Here is a 24,810-nt window from a genome sequence, read left to right on the forward strand (position 1 = left end):
CAAGAAAAAGGTCACACCATTAAAAATAAGAAAAATTCATAGTATTATCTCCCTGTATGGAGAAATCCACTTGGGACAAAAGCTGACTTACGGTGGTAGAAACCCACTGTTTTAATGGGGAAATGTCAACTTGAAACAAAATTGCATTCCCATCTGAAAAGTTTGTATCCATTACTGTCACAAGTGCAAGTTACTATAGCAAAACCAAAACTCTCTTTCATGTGGTTTGTTTTACATGTTTGACACCATGGCATATGGAGTCAGTTACACTATTTTGTTGATGGTGTGTGGCCTTCCCCAAGCCCTATGACGGGATGCTTACCAGTAACAGCAATAGCAGAGCTGAAACAAAGTGAAGAGATAGTGAGTTGTATTTGTAGTTTAAAACACCTGTGCTTACTATTTAATGGGTCATTTACTACCATGATCACTAAGACAATATTCATAAGCATGTGGTCTATATATTTTTTTCCTCCCTATCATTCTACAGCAAAGAGACAGATTGTCTCCTGGGAGGCAATGGTTAAGTTATATAAATGTAGTTCCTCTCCACATCTATAGTAGCAGCACTGTGGAAAAGAAGGTTACGCAATAATATAACCTTGAAAGTAAAATACAGTTACTTACCTACAATAACTGTGGTTCAAGATCATGTAATCAGTGCAGATCCCACTCCAGCTGTACATGAGCAACACACACACCAGTCTGGATTTTTTGAATAGCCATGTCTGTCAGGGCCTTGAATGTGCCTCATGAGTGGGACAGTCACAACCCTCCCACAATGCCCTCGCAATTCAAAGCCTGTATAGCTGAGGGCTCAGAAAAACTGGGATGGAGGGTGGGTCATGGAATCCACACTAAATACATCATCTCAAAGAACCATATAGCTACCGAAGGGAAAGTCACTGTATTTTCTTTGAGTATGTGTCACTGTGGATTCCACCCTAGGTGAGTAGCATCCTCCCCAGATGGCAAGAGTCAGGGTTTCAGCTGTATCAAAGAGAGATTCAAGTACTGCTTTTGCAAACTTGGCGTCTGTCCTGGCAGTCATGTAGCCTCATCAAGTGCATAATGTTTCCCAAAAGTCTCCAGGGTTGCTCCACATGGCTGCCTGACAGATCTCAAAGATCACCATATTTCTGAAATAGGCCAGAGACACTGCCTGTGCCCTGGTGGAGTGTGCCTTGATATTTAGAGGCAGAGGCTTGCCGGACAACCTGTAGCAGGTAAAAATGCATTTTGAAATCCACACAGAGATTCTGAGATAAGACAGTTTGACCTTTTTACGCACCACATTAGGTCAACACAAAGAGGTGTGGAGAAAGTTGAGGGGGGCATCTTTGGTCCTGTTGATGTAATAAAGCAGGGCCTTAGATACATCCAGAGTACAAAGCTTCTTTCCTCCTGGCAACAAGTGCAGCTTTGGGAAGAAGACTGGCAAGGTGATGGACTAGTTCAGGTGGAATTCTGAGAGACCATTTTAGGGATTAATTTAGAGTATGGTCTCATCATCACTTGGCCCATGTGAAAGAATAGCAGAATGAGAACTTGCAGTTCACTGGCTCTTCATGCTGATGTAGTAGCTATGAAGAAGACAGTCCTGATGGTGAAGATAATATAACAAGCATTCCACCAATGGTTCAAATGAGTTGTAGGAGAACAACATAAAGCTCCCAGATGGTAGCAGGGTCTGAAACTAGAGGGCAGGTATGAAGAAATCTCTTGAGGAATCTAGACACCACAGGGCATGAAAGACCAAGTGTGATTGTATTGGAGTGTGGCTCTCTGTATATTGCTTCCAGATAGACTTTAAGGGAGCTAAAGGCTGCTACTCCTTGCTTCAGGAGCAGTACTGTAGTCCAGAATCTTGGCTATCAGGACTTTAACTTGGTTCACATCATTTGGCACTGCCCATATGGAAAATCTTTCCACTTTAAAGAATATGTCTTCCTGATGGAGGGTTTCTGACTGTAGAAGGATCTCCTTGTCTTACAATGAACAGTCTCTCTCAGTCCTTCTCAACCACCCAAAAGCCAGGCTCTCAGATGCACCAGCTATGGGTCCAGGTACAATATTTGACTCTACTTCTGCCAGACTGTTTCTGGGCAGACACTGGGGCAGGGGGAAGCTGGAAGTCAGATGCTGGAGATCTGACAGCCACAACTGCCTCAGACAGGCAGGGGGTATGATAATGACCATAGCTCTGCCCAATCTGATCTTAGATAATGATCCCGGGGATTGCTGGAAAGGCATACAGTTGTACTTGAAACCATCAAAGTAGAAAAGCAACAAGAAGGGAACTGGAGTTCACATCTCCTTATGGTTGGTGTTGTCCACCATGGTGAAAAGATCTATAGTGCAAGTTCTCCACTGGTGGAATAACAATTCCAGGATTGATTCTGCACTGACCATTCATGGCTGGTCACCACATTCTTACTCTAGAAGTCAGCCAGGTCATTGCTAACCTCTGGTAGATGGAGAACTATTAGAGTCACCCCATGCTGATAGCACCATTTCCAGACTCAATGACCTCCAGGCAGAGAGGGAATGATTGAGTGACTTCCGCTTGTTTATACAGTATGTAGCTGATATGCTGTCTCTAATGATCTGCACCACCGCCTTTCAAAGGACTGTTAGGACCACCTTATAAGCCAGTAGGATGACTCTCAGTTTCAAGACATTCATATGTAGTTTTAGATTGTTCTGAGACCTGGACCCTTGCACTTGCAGGGGGTCCATGTGGCACACCAACTTGTCCCTGAGACTCCTTTCATCATAAGACATCCAGATGGGGAGCAGTGTTGACGAGGCAGCAAACAAAATCTGGCAAGCAAGGTCATGTATGTGCACGTGGACATATGCACTGGGGGAACTGGTCTTGTCTGTAGCTTGCACACTACCTACAGCAAGGACTGGATCCATCCTCTGAAAGGAAGGCTTTCACTTACGTGAAGTCGCACTCTTTGGAACTCTTAGCATCTGCACCATCTTAGCATCTAAGAGACAGCTTCTCATAGTTCACGAGGAGTCCCATCTGTGAGAGAAAGAAGAGGATGTGACTCAGGGCTGCTTCAGCCTCCTCTTAGAACCTGTCTCAGACCAGCCAATCCAGACACAGGAAAACATTCTTGTTTCCATAGGTGCACTGCCACTACAGCTCAACACTGAGCAAACACTCTTAATGGTGTGGAGAGTCCAAAGGGTGGAACTCTGTACTAGCAATGGTTTGCCTCACTGTGAATCTTAGATACATCCTGTGGACCAAGTGGATGGCAATGTGGAAGTATGCATCTTTATGTACAAGTAAAGAACCATGCACCAGTCTTGGGCTTGGAGTGATGACATGATAGAAGCAAGTATTACAATCCTGAACCTGAGATGACGTGTATATCTTGAGTCTCCTCAGGTCTGGGACAGGACAAAGACCCCCTTTGGTATAAGGTTATAGTGGGAGCAGACATCTCCTCCCTTGTATTCTTGAGGAACCTCCCCTATAGCTGCTAGGTGAAGCAATCTGGCCACTCCTGTTTGTAATAGACTTTCGTGAGAAGGATCCCTAAAGAGGAATGGGGAAGGGAGTAAGCAATGGATTGTATAGGGTAGCCATAGGCTATGATCTCCCATACGCACCTGTCTGATGTTATCAACAGATCACACCTGGGGGAATGGGGTGATGCAGCTTCCAAAGGTCATGCTCTGTGCACTGATTTCTATGCAACTCTCAACCATCCCATCAAATTTGCTGGCGGGTTGCTGCGGAGAAGTCCAGGGACAAGGTCCTGGAAGACTGACACCCCATGTTACACCTGTGCATTCCCTGGCCTGGTACTCTGTCTCTGGTAGGAGGGTACACAGTGTCCGCTGGTATGATGACTGAAGGGTTTTTGACAGGGTGGGGGAATGTAGCTCCCCAGAGAGGATAGGGACACTGAAATTTTTCAGTGAACATAGATCACTATCCATTCACTAAAAACAGCTCTGAACTCTTGAAGCACAGTCTGCTCCTTTCTGCCCTGTCATCAATTCAGTGAATGATTTGGTTGGGTTGTCTCGTGATGTATTCCAGTGTCCCTCTTTATAAGAGAGCACACAGAACTCCTTCTAGAGCTCCTGTCCAAGTGCTTTGAGTTCCTACTTGCAACACTTTGCTCCAATATCTGAGGTGTCAATTTTTAAGTCAGGGTCAATACTAATGCCAATGTCAATCCAACTTGGGCTTTGATGCCACTTTCTCTGCAGAGATTTCTGGAGTCGCAGGCTAACAGATGGAGGGCTAGAAGATGTGGGCTTGACTATCAGAAGGATGTTCAAGCTTGGCTCTTCTGGATCCAGTCCCACTCTGAGACTGCTCCAGAAGATGCAGCTTCAGCCTCGCATGTCCCTAAACTTTCAGGTTCTTTCAGAAAACGAAAGGCAGACAAAGCACCTGCTTTAATGCAAGACTCTCCCAAGAATAGGCACCTGCTGTACCTGTCTTTCAGTGGAACTAGCCAACTACTAGCCTGCAAGTTTCGAGCCAACCATTCTAAGAGCCCATAAAAAAAAAAAAAGCTATGTATGGGAAAGTGGTTGTACAGGAGGGTCTGCAAGCAACTTCTGTTTGACAAATGCTAGAACAGTCTAGGTAATACAGAATAAAGATAGTTCTGAGGCATTTCAGAGTGCTTGAAGAAGCATTAGAGAAATTTAGCCAGAACTAAAGCCTAGTGAGTCAGCCATCAGCTAAGTTCTATCTTGCTGCCACGTACAGCGACTGCCCCCACCCTTTATGCCCTTGCTGCATGAGGCAGCAGAGGACACATGCACAGCCCTAATGGATGATATTAAAACACCTCCAGTTTTGCGTGCATGAGGCACATCTGTACCTAGAATGGGATCTGCACTAACATATAGAAGAAGAAGAACTGTTACAGGTTATTCCCATCCTCCCTCATGTTAGTATTCCTCAAAAGTCCACCCAAAGGCATTAAATAAAAGGCTTGACCTTTTGAATCCATTTACAAGGCCTTGAAGATTTCATTCTTTTGTTCAGTCAGAGCTTCCTGCAATATTTTTGTTACAAGAGTTTATGCAGACAATTTTTCATACTGTAAATCCCCCATAAATGGTAAAAATGTGAACTGGTAAATGGGTCTGGCCAAGGAGCATAAAGTAGTAAAAAAAAAAAAATACAAGGCCAATTATATATCAAGAGAGAAGATTAGATCTATGGTTAAATGCACTGAAAATTGGACCGCCAGAGATCTGATTTCTATTTCCAGCTCTGCCAAAGACTTATGTCATTTTGGCCATGCTTCTTTGGGTAACATGTTATTTGGGTAACATTTTCAAAAGCACTTAAGTCCCACTAACTTTCAATGGGACTTAAGTGCTTTTGAAAATGTTACCCTTAGTGACTTAACTCCTTAACTGCAAGATGAGAATACTACTTCCCTAACTTACAAGGTGTTACGAAACTCAATTACAGCATACGCCCATGTATCCAAAACACTATTACCCGAACCTTTGCATTATTCAGATCTCTTCCTTGTTCCCCGGCATGAGATATATGATGCAGAGGTCATGTATATCATGTTAGGGCACAAGGAAGGAATTTGGATAATCAAGAGCTTCAGATAATAGAACAGAGCCACCTCCCCCGTCCCACCAACACTGTGAAGAGGAGGATGAACCCCCAGCTGTGAGGGAAGCCACCCTGTGGCTAAATGGCTCCTGCAGCAGTGCAGGGAACCCTCTGAAAGCCCTCTTGTCATAGGAGTGAATGGGGGTGTGACACCAGAGCTGCAGAGGGCTTGTCATAAATATAAAGGGAAGGCTAACCACCTTTAAATCCCTCCTGGCCAGAGGAAAAATCCTTTCACCTGTAAAGGGTTATGAAGCTAAGATGACCTCGCTGGCACCTGACCAAAATGACCAATGAGGAGACAAGATACTTTCAAAGCTGGAGGCGGGCGGGGGGGGGGGGACGGACGAGGGACACAAAGGGTCCTCTCTGTCTGTGTGCTGCTTTTGCCGGGACCAGAGCAGGAATGCAGGTCACAACTCCTGTAAACAGTTTGTAAGCAATCTAGTTAGATATGTGTTAGATTCTGTTTTGTTTAAATGGCTCATAAAATAAGTTGTGCTGAATGGAATGTATATTCCTGTTTTTGTATCTTTTGCTAACTTAAGGTTTTGCCTAGAGGGATTCTCTATGTTTAAAATCTGATTATCCTGTAAGGTATTTACCATCCTGATTTTACAGAGGTGATTCTTTTACTTTTTCTTTAATTAAAATTCTTCTTTCAAGAACATGATTGCTTTTTCATTGTTCTTAAGATCCAAGGGTATGGGTCTGTGTTCACCTATGCAAATTGGTGAGGATTTTTAATCAAGCCTTCCCAAGGAAAGGGGGTGTAGTGCTTGGGGGGATATATTGTGGGGGAGACGTTTCCAAGTGGGCACTTCCCCTGTTATTTTTGTTAGACACCTTGGTGGTGGCAGCATAAGGTCCAGGGACAAAAGGTAAAAGTTTGTACCTTGGGGAAGTTTTAACCTAAGCTGGTAAGAATAAGTTTAGGGGGTCTTTCATGCAGGTCCCCACATCTGTACCGTAGAGTTCAGAGTGGGGAAGGAACCTTGAAAGGGCTCCTTGAACTTCTGCAGTCAGTGACATCCAATCCGTGCAAGGACAAGCTGCAGGGAAGGCTCTGGTTGTGGCAGAGCAGAGCAGAACAGAGTCCTAGCCAGGGATCTCTGCTCTTGTCTCACCAGGACCACAGGCTCCCCACTGCACCCTTGCACCTACAGGGATAGGGTGTCACCTGCCTTATGGAAGTGCAAAGAGATTTCTGCAGCCCACTGTCATGGGAATGAGCAAATGGGGCAGAGCAGAGACCCCGTCGAGGACTGCCAGGAGGATGACGATGACAAGTCCCCAGCTGTGGGAAGAGTCCACCAAGCTGCTGAATGGCTCCTGCCCTCTTGATTATCAGAGCTCCTGATTATCCAAAGAAAATCCATGTTATCCATACTATTTGGATAATCAGAAGTATACCATAGTGTTTATGAGATGCTCACCTGTTAAGAGCAATGAATGTCATTTTTTAAAAAATGTATAGGCTTTAAGATGTCATTCTTCAATATAAGAAGGAAGATGACGGTTTGGCTGATTTTTTTTTATGTTCTCTCTCTTCCCCACTTTGTCAGTTAGTACTTCATATCTGGTGAAGAAATCTCTAGTGGAAGCAACATGGTGATAACATAGGTATTTTAGAAATAGAATGATTTATCTTTTGTGGCAATCAGGAGCCATATATAGAGATGCTGACTGATGCCATCACCTCCCAAAGATTAGCGTGAGGGATCATCATCCACAAGAGGAAAAACACATGCACAACTAAAGGACAGAAGCTCTACATTGACAGATACATAATATGAGGCTAGCTGATAGATATGACAAAGCTGTCCCTTTCTCAGTAAAGTAAAATCAGTCAAACCTAGTCAACTACCAGGGTGCATCAAGCACTAGCAGATAAGCAGGGAGAAGTGAAGTTACTGCAAAAGAACTATGTAAAAAACAGTATTTTTAAAGAACAGAACACATGAAAGATGGCTTGCAGGATACTAAGACTACTTAGATTGTAAGCTCTTTGGGGCAGGGACTGTCTTTTTACGGTGGCTAGCATAACAGTGTCCTGATCTATGACTGGGGCTCCTCGATGATACCGCAATATAAATCAACAATAATAATAAATAATAGACTCCCAAGGGAACAATGCTGCATTGAGCATGGATGCTTAGAGAATTAATTAACAGAGGCTGAATAATGGTTTCAGCTGGCAGCCCTCACTAAGGGGGTTCAGTTGTGCAACCCTTACTCACACTGACTAAGTGCTCACATAGCATCCTACTGATTTCAATGGGATTCCTTGTGTGAATAAGTACTCATCAACATTTGAGTAGTACAAGTGGGCCCCCCCAAAAAATTTATTTTCTCCGCCCAAAAGGCAGCCAAAAAAAGGTTATGCGAGTATGAATGCGGCCACAGATGTCCTTGGTCATCAGTCACCTAGCGCTTGTCACTCTTGTTCACTATTATTTAAGGCATAACTGTTATAATAGAGAACTGTTACTAGCTATAACAGCTTGTAAAAGACAAAGGAAATTGGTAATGCGCAAAGGGGGAAATATATATTTTTCTTGGAAGACATGAAAGTGAGACTTTGATTGAGAATATCATACAAGTTCCAAGCATAACAGGAGGGGGAATAAAAAGCAATGATTTAAAAAAAAATTTTTAAATAGGATTATTTTGATAAAATGCTTTTTTGAGGAAAAAACTTATCTAAAGATAGTTTTAATTAAGATACATTATAGCTCAAAGATATCTCATCATAGAATAAGGATTATAAATTCTAATTCTATAGTATGAGACAATATATTCAGGTAATGTTTAAGACAAGTTTTGTAAATGAGTTCCAATAGTTCATGGATTAGGGAACCAATTTTATGGAGTTCCAGGGGCTTCTGTCTAGATTATTTAAGTTAATCTTTCTATCTACCCAATGGGACTCAGTATAAAAGATACAATCAAAGATGCTTAGTTTTGTAGTTCTCAAACTGTGGATTTGTCTCTCCAGAGATAACATGCTTGTTAACAGCAAAAATGTTTTAAATAAATAAATATATAGAGGAGAGAAACAACAGACATCAACCCTACTATCCCTCTGCAAATTTGTGCACACAGAGTCAATCCCTTATCTCTCTCTAAAAGTGCAAAGTTTCAAAAAGTTCAATGAATAGCAGATTGTTGGGGGTGGAATAGATCTGGACAAGGAAAAGTTTGGAGATCAATGTGAGAAGGGAGGGACAGGCAGTAGAAACAAAAGTGAAAGTGTTTGAGCAGCATATTCCAGAAGTCTTGAGGTCTTTCTGACTTTAGCCTTCATTGATTTGAGATCTACCATACCGTTCTCTCACTAGAAGGGAAAACCTATAATGGCAGCAGGCCATAAAAGACTCCCAGTTTGGGAATAAGAACCATTCAAGAAATATATGTTTGCTGATGATGTTCTAAAGAAAGGCACACCAGAGAACTGGAGGAAGTCACTTAAGACCTTGGATTCAGAGACGGCTGAAGTGATAATCTGATTTTTAACAGCAGTACCTTCTTCTGCAGGTGTAGAAAAAATATTTTCTTCCTTTGGACTAATTCATTACAAATTGAAAAATCGTTTGGGACCTGAAAAAGCAGGAAAGCTTGTTTTTCTTTTCCAGATTATGAACAAACAGGAAAATGAAGGGGAAGACAATACTTAGCTGCAGAAGCCAATATTTTAAGTTTCTCATGTTGACCTGGCTGACATAGTCGATTTTTTTTTAAATGCCATTTAATTATTTTAGTTAAAAACAATTTAACAAAAACAAACCTGATTTTAGAAAACTTGAACGTTTAACTAAATTTAAAAATTCAGATGCTTGTTTTGTTAAAATATTATACGTTTGCTGTTGAAGAAAAAATCCAGACTACATAACGTTGTTGTTTTAATTAAATACAACAATTTAAACGTCTGTCTGGTGATGTTCTCCTCCTAATACCGCATAGCAAGAAAATCCTCCAAATATTAATGATTAATCTGTTGAATTGGAGATAGTTCACCTCCCAATGACTTCATAAATATCTGCTTTAATTAAACTTTGGTAAATGAAATAACCAAACAACCAAACCAAACTGAAAAGTTTTCAAAATAAATCACTTAAAAAATGTATAGTGTGTGCCTTCTAAAAATGAAACCTCCATCTATCTCTGAGTTATGAAGAATATGTATTAAGATTATAACAACCAACAAGAACGCACTTTTATGTAGAAATCCATGATTAAATCAAGTCTTCCTGACTAGTGATTTAAATCGTGATTTAAATCAAATCCCCCCTGAACAACACACAAAGAGAGTTCAAGAATTCCCTCACAGCAAAGGACCTTTAACTTCCTAACCAACCAGGGTGAAGTGTTTAAAAGAAATTACCAAATTACACAGGTGAACAACAACTTGCCCCTTTTTCCTCTATTCCTACCAGTAAAAGTGACAGTCCTCAGTGGTAGCTAGGGTGCTCTGCACCTCTTAACACGCACACACCCCTTGGCCACTTATTTAGGGATCTAATTTAGGCACCTACGCTTGTAAGATTTGGTAGTAGTTTTAAAAAGTTGCCATGGGATCTTTAGGCTAGAAAGTGCTACATAAAGCATGATTATGGATGGCCTGTGAAACTTAACTCTGTCTTTAAAGTTAACACAAGGAGGCAAGCCCAATGTTCCATTCATGTCGTTTCGGTAGTTAGTATCTTTATAACAAAAAAATACAGCAACAAGTTGAAGACGTATTTTTAAAAGATTTTAAGATCTCAACAATTTAATAATCCTTTTAGAATAATTCTTCCTTTGGGTATTACACCTATGTTTTTATCTAGCTATGGATATTTCTTCTATTTATAGTTTTTGCAGATCAGTATGATCGTTAAAACTTCAATGAGGATTATATCAGCAGTTGGTCTTTCTTACATGAGTAAATTAAAGAGCGAATACTACATGTCATTCTCAAATACAGAAATTACATTTTATGCATTTTGTAATATTTAAGATTTACTCACAGCATAAGACGCTTATGCATGGTGGATTTGCTGGATATTTGCCAAGCTACCCGAACCACTAGGTTGCTGCTGTCACGGGGTACACAAGGCAAACTAAAGAGTGAAGATGAAAGTGCAACATGCAAGATACTCATCAATTTCACTCTACAGCTGGCTACACTGATTGTCAGTGAAACTAGTCAGAAGCTATGGGAAGAAGGAGAAGTCTTCTAAAAGTTATATAGCAGGGGTGGCCAAACTTACTGACCCTCTGAGCCACATACAACAGTCTTCAAAAGTTCGAAAGCTGGGGCACACCTGCCGGGGCTCAAGACTTCAGCCCCATGGGAGACACCTGCTGCAGCTCGGGGCTTCAGACCCACTCCTGTTAAAGCCCCAAGCCCCAGCAGGTGCACCCTGTGGGGCTAAAGCCCCAAGACCCTCCTCCCTATTAAGCAGAAGTCCAGAGACCCTGTCATAAATATAAAGGGAAGGGTAAACCCCTTTGAAATCCCTCCTGGCCAGGGGAAAGCTCCTCTCACCTGTAAAGGGTTAAGAAGCTAAAGGTAACCTCGCTGGCACCTGACCAAAATGACCAATGAGGAGACAAGATACTTTCAAAAGCTGGGAGGAGGGAGAGAAACAAAGGGTCTGGGTCTGTCTGTAGTCGTCTTGGCCGGGGATAGACCAGGAATGGAGTCTTAGAACTTTTAGTAAGTAATCTAGCTAGGTATGTGTTAGATTATGATTTCTTTAAATGGCTGAGAAAAGAATTGTGCTGAATAGAATAACTATTTCTGTCTGTGCATCTTTTTTGTAACTTAAGGTTTTGCCTAGAGGGGTTCTCTATGTTTTTGAATCTAATTACCCTGTAAGATATCTACCATCCTGATTTTACAGGAGGGATTTCTTTATTTCTATTTACTTCTATTTTTTATTAAAAGTCTTCTTGTAAAAAACTGAATGCTTTTTCATTGTTCTCAGATCCAAGGGTTTGGGTCTGTGGTCACCTATGCAAATTGGTGAGGCTTTTTATCCAACATTTCCCAGGAAAGGGGGGGTGCAAGTGTTGGGAGGATTGTTCATTGTTCTTAAGATCCAAGGGTCTGGGTCTGTAGTTGTTGGATCATATTAAAGAAGTTCTGTATTAAAATCACAAATGAGTTTGATTCCCCAGAGTTTAAATTCCAGGGTATTACTAATTAAGAGGTCTCTTGGTTTTTGGTGCTGATTCTCTCCCTCTATGTGTGAAACTTGCAAGCTGCTAATTGTGTTAGTACATTCTAAGACAGAGTCTGTTCTCAAAGCAATTCACAGAGAGAGAGAGACTCAAAGCAATACTCTAACAACAGAAACAGCACCCAGAGACTCCCCGCCCTTTTGTTGTATTAACAATTGTGATTAAAATAGAGATAGAGGATGTATGTGGATGGATGCTTGGTGTGGATAATAACTGAATGATCAGGGAGGTGCCAGCCTAAGAATCCAGTGTCCATCGGCTGAAGAAGGCGTCAAGTGGAAATAACCAGAGGACCCCCCGGAGGGCAGACTGGAATCCACCCAACAGCCTCAAGAATGGGAGAACCAAAGAACAAGATAACATCTTGGAGCCGCCAGGAATGTGCTATCTGCTGATTGATTCAGCAACAGCATGATGAAGCAATTCCCATAGACTGGCATAGGAAGAAATTCCTATAAAAATAGACTCTAAAAAGTGAGAACTTTGGGGTCTGATTCTGCAAACCAACTTCCAGGAGCATCAGATGAGCATCTGACAAGGCCCTGCTCCCTCCTCATGTCCAGGCCACCTGGCCAGTGGCTTGGCATGAGCAACTCTAAGGCTGGTAACTATGATAACAACCTTGCAGAACCTGTGTGTGTGTGTGTGTGTTTGTATGAATGAATGTGTGACTAAATATGAGATTGAATGGCATGTTATAGCTATAACTAACTGCTTACTATGATTCTTTCTGTATTCACAATAAATGTGGTATTTTGCCTTTTTCCCTTTAATAAGATCCTGCTGGTTTTTATTTTATTGGTACAACATTTTGGTGGAGAATTGCGAAAGGGGGAATATTGGTAAAAAACCTCAGTTATTGTAAATATTGGTGTGCACACCACCAGCTCTAGTGAGCTAGGCATTTCTATTAGGTTAACCAGACCTGCTGGCCTCCGAGAAGGTAGCAGGGGACCTGCTGGCCTCCGAGAAGGTAGCAGGAAAAACAGATTAAACCAGACCTGCTGGCCTCCGAGAAGGTAGCAGGGGACCTGCTGGCCTCCGAGAAGGTAGCAGGGGACCTGCTGGCCTCCGAGAAGGTAGCAGGGGACCTGCTGGCCTCCGAGAAGGTAGCAGGAAAAACAGATTAAACCAGACCTGCTGGCCTCCGAGAAGGTAGCAGGAGACCTGCTGGCCTCCGAGAAGGTAGTAGGGAAAACAGATTAAACCAGACCTGCTGGCCTCCGAGAAGGTAGCAGGGGACCTGCTGGCCTCCGAGAAGGTAGCAGGAAAAACAGATTAAACCAGACCTGCTGGCCTCCGAGAAGGTAGCAGGGGACCTGCTGGCCTCCGAGAAGGTAGTAGGGAAAACAGATTAACCGGACCTGCTGGCCTCCGAGAAGGTAGCAGGGAGAAACAGGTTAACCAGACCTGCTGGCCTCCGAGAAGGTAGCAGGGAGAAATAGGTTAACTGGACCTGCTGGCCTCTGGGAAGGTAGCAGGGGACCTGCTGGCCTCCGGGAAGGTAGCAGGGGAAAAACGCATAGATTAAGCTATGATTTCAGAATCTAGGCTGTGTCACTTGCTAAGTAATACCAGCAGTGACAAAGAGATTGAAATATCCATGTTAAGATGTTTAAAAGAAAACAGGGTAAGCCAGTACTAGAGGGAGGAATGGAGTCAGAAGGAACTCCAACCTCACCTTTTGTTAAAGAAATTACACCTTTTAAACAAATCCTTCAAAAATTTGGGCACAGTCCTTGGACTAAACAAGGCCTAGCTGATGTCTGCACTATTTCGGACCTAGAGGATAGATTGGCTCAGTATATCCTCATATACAAACCTTCTAGTGCTGCCAAAAGAGATGCAGCAGCAATTTGGTTGTTGTGGGAGGCATGTAAGGATTCTTCCCTCCGCTTGTCTTCATGTAAAGAGGAAAAGGCACAAATGGAAAAGGGAGCAGACAATTGGAAGGTGCTGGCTACAAATATCCAAAGCCAGCTGAAAATAGTGAAAGAGGCACTCCAGGAATACAAAAAGAGTGAAAAAGTTAACTCTGCAGAGGCTGGAGGGAGGCAGGTAAAGGGGGAGAAGGTCCTATGTACGGCACCCCCAGGCATAATTACAAAGAGAAAAGAGAGTAAAAAAAAAAAAAGTTAACTCTGCAGAGGCTGGAGGGAATTAAGCAGTTAAACTTTGTATTTCACCCAAACAACTTTTAACCGAAAATGTTAAAAAGGAAAAGTGTTAGAGCATTCTTGGTTTCTTTGCAGCCATTCTGAAAGAAAAATGGGCCCTTTTCCAAAGGAATGTCTGTAAATTAGCCAGGCAAAAATAAACTATCTGATTAAAATCATTTGACTGGACAATTTAGTCAAATTTGCTAAAAGAACATAAGAGGGTTCTATTGGAACTTAACTGCCTCAAATGTATAAAGGGAATGTAAGATGTAAAAAACAGAGCAGTGTGGAAGGGATGTTAAGGAAAAGAAAATGTGTATGTATCTGTCTGTGTGTGTGTAAATATGTAAAGTTCTAAGGACCAGTTAGTTTTGTTTTTGTTTTAAATAATGCCACTAAAAATCCATTTGACTCTTTAATTCAAAGTTGCAAAACTGACAGACCTTTTTGCTAGACACAGGTAATTAGTGTTGTTTGGCTTTGGGATTTGGCATTTAACCCTTAAAAGGTAACTCAATGCTTTACAAAATTTAAAATGTTTTTAAGTTGTGGCTGCAGCAGGGCAGTCAAAATCAGGAGAATATAAAAAAAAATTTTGGATTCTTTTTGTTTGTTTGTTTTTGTAACAAAATAGCAGATGAGAGTTGTAGTAAAAAAAAAAAAATTAAAAAAAAGACAGTGCCTCTCTGAAGCAACAGCAGGGGTGAAGTGCACAAAACAAAAAGAAGCAATGTTAGAAACACTGAGTCTTAAAATGGCTCTGAGTAATCAGACTGTCACTTTGATAAAGGTACATGAAAACTCTCTAAGCAAAAAAAAGAAATAGTGACACCTTATGTAAAAATGGATCTGGATAATGTTATAGAAGTTAAACTATGGAAGGAATGTGCATTTGCCCCAGAACATGTGCAGGGTATATTGTAGAAGGGGCAAAAGAAATGCAAACATACCATGCTACTTAATTAAAATGCTATTAGGGCTCCAAAGGGAGCCACAATAGGTTGGGTTTTCTTTTTCAGATTGCTGTGTGTTTTGGAAGCAGAAGTTAAAAGTAATCAAAACTCTGGTGAAAGTTGATTGTGTCCCTTTTAAGATAGAGTCTCTGAGCTGCTGATGGCTTTAAATCCAAAAGCAGGAAGTTTCTGTGAAAATGCAAATTATCTAAATGATAAAGGAAGGAAAGAACTAGCAGCACAAAGGAGCTGCAGATAAAGGACATACCTGGTCAGCAAACAAATTGTCTAAATAAAAGGCATGGGATAACAAGATAATTTTAATAAATTTAATGATAATAAGTATCCCTGTAACAACATATAGTGTGTATGATTTTTGGAAAAATCCTTTAAGGTCGTATGGTAATGATGCTTCTCAGTTATTACCTGTAAATAAAACTTAAAGCTTAACACAGCAGGAAAAACATTATAAACTTGGTCTGCTGTATAAGAAGGAAAACTCAGGGATTTAATGACTAAACAGTGGGATAATTTCCCCATAACCCTTAAAAGATAAAAGCCTTTGAAACCTGGCCTGCCTATAGAACAAAAACAGGAAAATATGGGGGCAATTTCTCTGTTTTGCCTGCAATCAGCAAGGGTATTTGTAAAAGAAATATTTTAAGCAATAATCTGCCACCCCAAAAGGGGTAGAAACATGTTCTTTTTGTCTTTCAGAAAATCAGGAAAAGCTGCCAGCTGAAAAGCAACCCAATACCATGAATCTACTGTCACAATAGAAATTGTGTTCTGTGTTCTATGTTTTGTCTTGTGTTTTGTGTTGTTGCTAGCACTGTTGTGTGTTTAAAAAAAAAAATACTGAAGACCTGCAGGAACTTAAAAATAAATTAAGCTTTCTGTCCCAGCTACAGGACAGCCTGATACAAAAACAAGTACATGCCAATGTAGACTTGGTCCAAATTGGTCTGGGTAACCTAAAAGGCCGATGGAATCTTTAGTAATGGCTTAATACTACCACGTGGCTTATCCATAAGAAAAAAAAATATATTAGAAATAGGATACTACACAGCCATAGCTATGGGATGCACTGAAATGCAGATACTTGCACTAGCTACTTTGGAACACAAAATGTTCTGGGTCATATTGGGAAATATTAAGGGTTTGATGCATTTGTCAAAAAAGAAAGAGATCATTGTTTGACACTTATCAATATGAATGGATGCAACATGTTTCCACTATTGTAAACCAGACTTGTTAATGGGAGAAATTGTTGTCAAAATTGCACACCAACAGTCCCTGGAGGCAAAGGTATTGAAGGTTAACCCACTCCCCATATTACACATGGGATCCTTTTGGCTACCCTGGACCTCGAGCCAGTGGGCTGGGGAGGGAGGGAAGCTATTGGACACTAGAGGTTGTACCGAATGGACTCCTCAAAAGTGGGTGTGCCTCACCTTGCCTGTTGCCCCAGAACCTTGTAGTAAAGATACATCACTAGGATCATGTATGTGGCATGAATTGGAATCACAAACTCAAATTGCCTCACAGTACTTTCTCTTGAATAGGCTACATAGAAAGTGACACTGACGATTATAAATCTTAGTGTCAAAAGGGGGATTATGTTGGATCATATTAAAGAAGTTCTGTATTAAAATCACAAATGAGTTTGATTCCCCAGAGTTTAAATTCCAGGGTATTACTAATTAAGAGGTCTCTTGGTTTTTGGTGCTGATTCTCTCCCTCTATGTGTGAAACTTGCAAGCTGCTAATTGTGTTAGTACATTCTAAGACAGAGTCTGTTCTCAAAGCAATTCACAGAGAGAGAGAGACTCAAAGCAATACTCTAACAACAGAAACAGCACCCAGAGACTCCCCGCCCTTTTGTTGTATTAACAATTGTGATTAAAATAGAGATAGAGGATGTATGTGGATGGATGCTTGGTGTGGATAATAACTGAATGATCAGGGAGGTGCCAGCCTAAGAATCCAGTGTCCATCGGCTGAAGAAGGCGTCAAGTGGAAATAACCAGAGGACCCCCCGGAGGGCAGACTGGAATCCACCCAACAGCCTCAAGAATGGGAGAACCAAAGAACAAGATAACATCTTGGAGCCGCCAGGAATGTGCTATCTGCTGATTGATTCAGCAACAGCATGATGAAGCAATTCCCATAGACTGGCATAGGAAGAAATTCCTATAAAAATAGACTCTAAAAAGTGAGAACTTTGGGGTCTGATTCTGCAAACCAACTTCCAGGAGCATCAGATGAGCATCTGACAAGGCCCTGCTCCCTCCTCATGTCCAGGCCACCTGGCCAGTGGCTTGGCATGAGCAACTCTAAGGCTGGTAACTATGATAACAACCTTGCAGAACCTGTGTGTGTGTGTGTGTGTTTGTATGAATGAATGTGTGACTAAATATGAGATTGAATGGCATGTTATAGCTATAACTAACTGCTTACTATGATTCTTTCTGTATTCACAATAAATGTGGTATTTTGCCTTTTTCCCTTTAATAAGATCCTGCTGGTTTTTATTTTATTGGTACAACATAGTCACCTAGGCAAATTGGTGAGGCTTTTTACCAAACCTTGTCCAGGAAGTGGGGTGCAGGGTTTTGGGAAGTATTTTGGGGGGAAAGACGCGTCCAAACAGCTCTTCCCCAGTAACCAGTATTAGTTTGGTGGTGGTAGCGGCCAGTCCAAGGACAACGGGGGGAATATTTTGTACCTTGGGGAAGTTTTGACCTAAGCTGGTAAAGATAAGCTTAGGAGGTTTTTTCATGCAGGTCCCCACATCTGTACCCTAGAGTTCAGAGTGGGGGAGGAACCTTGACAGACCCCCACACACACTGGGCAGAAGCCCCTACCCCACCACCCCACTGCAAGGCAGAGGTCCTAAACTCCTCCCCCACCACTTTCTGGTAGGTGGAGAATGGGGGCTCCGCGAGCCGCACGTCAATGGTAAAGAGTCGCATGTGGCTCACAAGCCACAGTTTGGTCACCCCTGTTATTAGGCTACTACAGAGGACTTCCAAAATTTCTCTTTATATTAGTTTAAATAAGCTTTCAAAAACAAAACGCTTACTTCATCCAACTGCATTTCCACTAACCAATCTTCAAAATATTTTGTTTTGGAATGCAGGATGATAATCTATGTTTCTGACAGAGACTAAGGCCTGGTCTACACTGGGAGGAGAAGGGGGAGTGGGCACGAGCTAAGTCGGTCTAAGTTACACATCTTCAGCTACGAAAATAGCGTAGCTGAAGTCAATGTACTTAGAGCTACTTACCGTGGCGTCTTCACTGCGGTAGGTTGACTGTGTCCGCTCCCGTCGACTCCGCCTACACGTCTTACTCTGGTGGAGTACTGGAGTCGACAGGAGAGCGGTCGATTTATTGCATTTTCACTAGATGCCATAAATCAACCCCTGCTGGATCGATCGCTCTGGAGGCAAGTGTAGACATGCCCTAAGAGTTCCATGGTATGTGGAGGGCTTTAGCTTACAGTACACTTTGGGCTGAATACAGAATGGAGACACTGAAGCATAGCAGGAAGGTCAGTGTTTCAGAAATCTAAACCCTCCTAGTATAATACACAACTGTAGCAGCTAAGTCTCTCTACCATACCGTGCACATCTTTAAAAAGAAATGCTTCTACAGCAAGAAATTACAGATAGTATTTACTGGTCATTATTTCAGTAATCTTTCTCTACAAATAGCTGTATGCAGAAAATTATAATTCAATGCGGTTTTAAATTATCAATTCTTACTGAGGCACAAATACCTTACATATTAGTAGAATGAAAAACGGGCTGGTTAATATTTTAAAATTAAAAAACCCTATCTTCAATGATGCATTTCTGGCTTTCGGTACAGCAACAGGTATTAATATTGCACAGCAATTTGAGGAGGAGAAAGATGGCAACTCATGACAAGGTCACAAACAATTTAGAGAGCAATTTTTTGTTTTGCCATTTTATATATTCATTCCCAAGATACTCTGTCTTTTTTAAACCACTACTACCTCATAATAGTTGCTAAAGTTATTCAGATTAGTGCATTATTTTTACAAATTTAAGATGCTACAATAATGTATATATTAAATCTTACCTGTCTTCATCTTTGTTGGAACCAGGTAAATGCCTGCTGCAATCTTCAAATTCATCCCAGAAAGCTCTATCATCTACTACAGCTGTTCTTTCTTGGATGGTTACATTAGTTTTTAGATCATTTTCTGTTTTCTTTTGAGCATCTTCATAGTCTCTTGGGTCAAAGAACACACTGGAATTCATTTTTTCTTTGCTATTTCTCAAGACATGCTCTGCACTGCCTTGCCGGGCTTCCAAAATTTCACTCCTCCTCCTAGTACTGCTTTTTGCTTCGTCATCACTAGTAAGCTTTTTTCTATCCAATGGGTTTGTAGCATTTTGTTTTCTAACTTTAGGTCTCACTACCAGTTCAGGTGAATTTCCTTGATCAGTCTTGCCATCACTGGTATTCAGTTCATTACAAAGCCCTACAGGGGTCCTGACCGCAACATCAGCTATCATCTTTCTCTGTTGTGTTTCACAACTGGCATTACCACTTAAGCTATTTTTTCCTCTAGCTTCGTCTTCAGCAGATGATTTTTTAAATGTCCTATTATTTCGATGGCCAAGATCTGAGTCTATGTTATAATATCTCATTGAAGGCACTGGTCCTAGTTCTTCAAAAACTTCTCTGGAAGCATTATGATTAAAAGTAGACAATCGTGACTGTATGCTACTGAAGGACTCCACCTCTTTCTCCAACTCAGAAAGCATGTGATCCAGCGTTTCTTGAAATAAGCCTGCTTCTTCTTTTGCTAAGGAAAGATCAACTTGTGCACCATCATCCTCTCCATCACTGCTATCTGGTTCATAGGAGTCAATGTTTACAAAAGCAATTCCATTCTGACCATTCAGATCACTACACTTGCCAGAAGTATATTCTGCACAGTCCTCAGGAATTTTATCAGGATTCATACTGCTCCTTGAGGTTTGATTGCCTTCCTGATTATAGCATACTGGAAAAAATGGTGATGTGTCTGTCTCGACAGTTCGCCTCAATTCTGTTCTACCAACAGGAACTTCAGATCCACCATTCTGTAACGAAGATTCATCTGATAAAGCAGAACAAACTTGAACCAATGGATTGGGACCTTCATAGAAAATCGCAAGAAAGAATACATTGGAGTGATCAAACTGGATATAAAGTTTCTCATTAACAATGCTTGCTCATGAAAAAGCCGGCAGTTGACTGGAACAACAGTGCAATTGAATGATCAGGTACGTTTATCACATGTGTGCTTATGTGCAGCTAATATATCTTTGGTTCCATTTATTAAACTAAGTCTAAACAAACAAACTTAAATGATACAATTTCAGCTTCACTCATGACAGCAGAAATACGTAAGAGCCCTATAAACAAAAACACATTTGCAGGCAGCCTCTTTTAAATTGCTTTCAGACAATAGAAGTTTGAAATGAGAATTATAGGAATTTAGTATGCTTCAAAAGTTAAGGAAACTGAAAAATTTGCTGCTAATAATAATACTGCTAATAATTAGACTACCCATACATTAATGGGCAAAAATGCACATTCTGCAAGGATCTGAAGAAGCCATTTATTGGTACCATAAATGGGATTTTAAATAGGCCTATTTTGTACTTGCAAGCAAGAATGCTATTCTTGACTTACAAGGAGAAATTAACAAGGAAAGTAAATGTAAAGGCTCCAATTAGCAACAATGATTTCACTGCAATTAGGTTTGATAGTAAAACTGAGGGCAGACTCCTCTGATGGTGACATGACAATGAACATCAAGAATGGCAGACTTTGAAAACGGAGTGGAAAAAGTTAGAAACAGGTTAAATAAGTATAGCATCCAATCAGCTTTGAAGTGAACAGTGACCCAAATCTTCAAAAGCGTGTACATTCTTTCATATCTCTGACTGGTGCACATGCAAATCAGGGTTGGAACGTTTATATTCAAGTTTGCATGGAAACCTCCAGTTGCACGCATAACTCAGTGCACGCACTTATGAAATTTAAACCCCTGTTAGAAGCACAGAAAGCTTGTATACATCTGAGAAAAGGGTTTTGAATAAAGAAGAATGAAATATGCATGGTTAAATAGATGTACCCAAGTATATTCTTTAAAAAAAAGAAAAAGAAAAAATCTAATTAAAAATGTTATACATTATTCAAATACATAAGCAAACTAGGGAAATGTGGTCTAGATTAAATTACTATAAGGTAGGTGCACAACTGATTGAAAGACTGTACTCAAAGAGTACTTATCAATGGTTTGCTGTTACACTGGAAGGGCATACCTAGCGGAGTCCTGCAGGGGTCAGTCCTGGGTCCAGTATGATTCAATATTTTCATTAATGACTTGGTAATGAAGTAGAGAGTATGCAGAAAAAATCCGCAGATGACACCAGGCCGGGAGGGGTTGCAAGCACTTGGGACAACAGGTTTAAAATTCAAAATGACCGTGGCAAGTTGAATTGGTTTGAATTTAACAAGATGAAATTCAATAAAGACAAGTGCAAAGTACCTCACTTGAGGAAGGAAAAAAATCAAATGCACAAATACAAAACGGGGAATAATTGTCTAGATGGTAGTACTGCGGAAAAGGAGCTCAAGATTATTATGGACCACAAACTGAATACGAGTCATCAATGTGATGCAAAAAAGGCCTATATGATTCTGAGGTATATTAATCAGAGTGTGGTATGTAAGACACAGGAGATAACTATCCTGCTCTACTAGGCACTGATGAGACCCCAATTCTAGACACCACAATTTAGGCAAGACAGGGACAAACTGGAAAGAATCCATAGGACAGCAACAAAAATGATAAAAGGTTTAGAAAACCTCACCTGTGAGGAAAGTTTGAAAAAAGTGGGCATGTTTAGTCTTGAGAAAAGAAGACCCATGGGCAACCTGATAACAGTTTTCCAATATGTTAAGGGCTGTTATAAAGAGGAAGGTGATCAATTGTTCTCCATGTCCACTGAAGGTAGGACATGTCCACTGGAGGTAAGACAAGTAGTAATGGATTTAATCTGCAGCAAGGGAGATTTAGGTTAGATATTAGGAAAAACTTTCTAACAATAGGGGTAGTTAAGCTCTGGAACAGGCTTCCAGAGGAGGTCGTGGAGTCCCCATTATTGGAAACTTTTAAAAGAAGTTGGACAAACACCTGTCAGGGATGGCCTAGGTTTACTTGGTCCTCCCACAGCACAAGTGGCTGGACTTGATGACTTCTCAAGTTCCCTTCCAGCCCTACATTTCTACGATTAGAATCCAGATGGCTGCTTGAGACACTTGTATCATACAGACTCAGATTTCTGCAGAACCTTGAATTATAAGTGGCACAGATAGTGTCACCTCTAATTATGGTAGCCCAACATTTTTATTTATCTCTTCAGTCTTATCTGAAAAAAGATATGGCATGTCAGAAGGGTGAGTTGATAGCACTTTCATTTCTGGAACACAATGATGCGGGTTGTGGTTTCCCACACTAGAATTTGGGCTTACATGGCATGCTGTCACTGCAAAACTAAAAGGATACTGCACTGTTAGAGGTGCTGCCTTTGATGAAACATTATAGTGAGGTCCCTTCTATCTATCTCTTGTGGTTGTTTAAGTATATATTGAAGATGGCATGGAATTTAGCAGGGGATAACTCCTGTGTTTTGGTCAGTACTCTCAGTATAAAATGAGAATCAGCTTGGAAACATGCAAGCTCATACATCTGGGAATAAAATAATCCGAAACACAAATATTAAATGACAGGGAAAAATATGGAAAGTAGAAATGCCAAGAAGAGACTTAAGGGTTATAGAGCACATAATTACTATTAGTCATAAGTTTACAAGGAAATATAGCAGCAAAAAGTCAATGAAAGTTTGAGCTACATCTGTAGAGGAGTCATATCACGGAACAGAGAAGTAATATTCCTTTCACCATTTACCTCCTCTGAACACCTGAAACAATATGTTCAATGTTGGCACTTCATTATCTAAAAAGATAGTGACAAACTACAGGAAGTTCAGACCAAAAAAAGCAAAAAAAAAGTCATGGGGTTAGCACTGATCTACCAGAAAACGAAGATGCAAATAAGGTAAATATTTGCATACAACTCACTCTGAACATTTGTAAGATGTAAACACAAAAGGGGAACAGGAATTTCTTAGCACAATAAAAAAAGCTTTCAAGAATAATGAAATGAAATTATGTGAAGAGTTTCCAAAAAAGTGAGATCTTCTGGCTTTTGGAATAGTCTCTTAAGTGAAAGAGTGGTAAATATTACTTGCATAATTAAATCTGACAGGTTTCAGAGTAACAGCCGTGTTAGTCTGTATTCGCAAAAAGAAAAGGAGTACTTGGGGCACCTTAGAGACTAACCAATTTATTTGAGCATGAGCTTTCGTGAGCTACAGCTCACTTCATCGGATGCATCTTCTGCAGTTTCCAAAGTATGCATCCGATGAAGTGAGCTGTAGCTCACGAAAGCTCATGCTCAAATAAATTGGTTAGTCTCTAAGGTGCCACAAGTACTCCTTTTCTTTTTACAAATATTAATTGGCACATTTAAGACTAGACTGCAAAAACATTTACGAATATATAATAGACTCAAAAGAAGAGGGACTATACATATGATCTAATAGGTCATTTTGAATTTCTAGATTCAATTATTCTAACTGAATGCTACTTTAAACTCATGAATTATGGATGAAGTTTAAAATTAGCAAACCAAAGAAAACTGAATATTCATGAAAAGAGGAAAATAATGTCTATTTGCTATTTCAGTATTTCTTTTTCGCTCTCATATTTTTCTTGTAATTATTTACAAATAGTCGAATTAACTTCTGGTGTAACTCTGCTAAGTCAATGGACTTACATGATGGAAGAATTTGGCTCATGGAATGTAAAGTATTTTGTTTTCTAGCTCTATTTGAGGCAGCAAATAAACATGATGTATTTTCCTCTTACATGGGAATTATTCAAGAATCTGGTTCTGGGGTAAGATAAGATTTCTATGACATATTCATGGTTACAATTATATGTTTTGTGAAATTTTATGAAATTTAAATCTTTCAGTGTTGCTCTACTTTATTTTATGAAGTAAATTAAAACATTTCAAGATAAATACTAATGTTCATTAAACTTCACATTGAGTTTTTGATGCAGAACATATGACCTGAAGTTTGTTCATATGACTTTCAACATTCTATACATTTCCATCTCCGTTCCCTCCCAAAGAAAATGTGTCTCAGTTTGAAATTACAGAGAACGCACATAAAGACTTCTCTTTTTGAACATCGTCTAATTCTAATCCTTCACATTCTCCATTCTGTTGACTTGAATTTCTGTCTTGATTCATCAAAGATGGTCTAAAACTGACATACGCGTGTCTTCTTCCATATCTTCTCCCTGTAATGGTCTGATAGCCTCCTGCTGGTTTGGGCCAAGCAGGTTTGCCAGCTTCTTGACCCATTGCTGCAAGAAACAAAACAGGAAAAACTGAATACATTAGATAAGAGGGAGGGAAAACAAAAATCCATTCCTCACCTTCCCCTTACGGTTTGATTTGTTTGAGCAGGGAATCATTTTCCACAATAAATTTCCCATTTTTCCTCTTTAAAGTGTTGAGCTGCATTGGCATGAACATTTTTTTAAAATCTATATATAATCAGTGAACACTACCAGCTTAAATTTTAGTTCTTTTGATACTAATGGCATATAAAAGTACACTTGACCAGACTTTTCTCCTTGTTTTAAATAATATTTAATTTTTATCCTGTCAGGATAAAAC

The 24,810-nt window shown here is 40.4% G+C and overlaps 1 protein-coding gene across 7 annotated transcripts in view; it reads right to left on the bottom strand.

The window, feature by feature from the left end:
• Positions 1-24,810, bottom strand: part of PJA2 (praja ring finger ubiquitin ligase 2) — a 125,235-nt gene that overhangs the window by 40,329 nt on the left and 60,096 nt on the right. For 6 of the 7 annotated variants that reach the window (XM_084629257.1, XM_084629258.1, XM_084629259.1 and 3 more), the window contains exons 2-3: positions 24,294-24,494; positions 19,074-20,142 (exon numbers count right to left, since the gene is read on the bottom strand). In XM_084629257.1, coding sequence (XP_084485383.1) covers positions 19,074-20,142; positions 24,294-24,492 — 1,268 coding nt within the window. In that variant the 5' untranslated portion in view covers positions 24,493-24,494. The remainder of the gene's footprint in view (positions 1-19,073; positions 20,143-24,293; positions 24,495-24,810) is intronic. The other variant, XM_084629260.1, reaches the window with a different exon arrangement.

Source organism: Lepidochelys olivacea (genome assembly GCF_965140295.1).
Source record: "Lepidochelys olivacea isolate rLepOli2 genome assembly, chromosome: 5".
Taxonomy (NCBI): domain Eukaryota; kingdom Metazoa; phylum Chordata; order Testudines; family Cheloniidae; genus Lepidochelys; species Lepidochelys olivacea.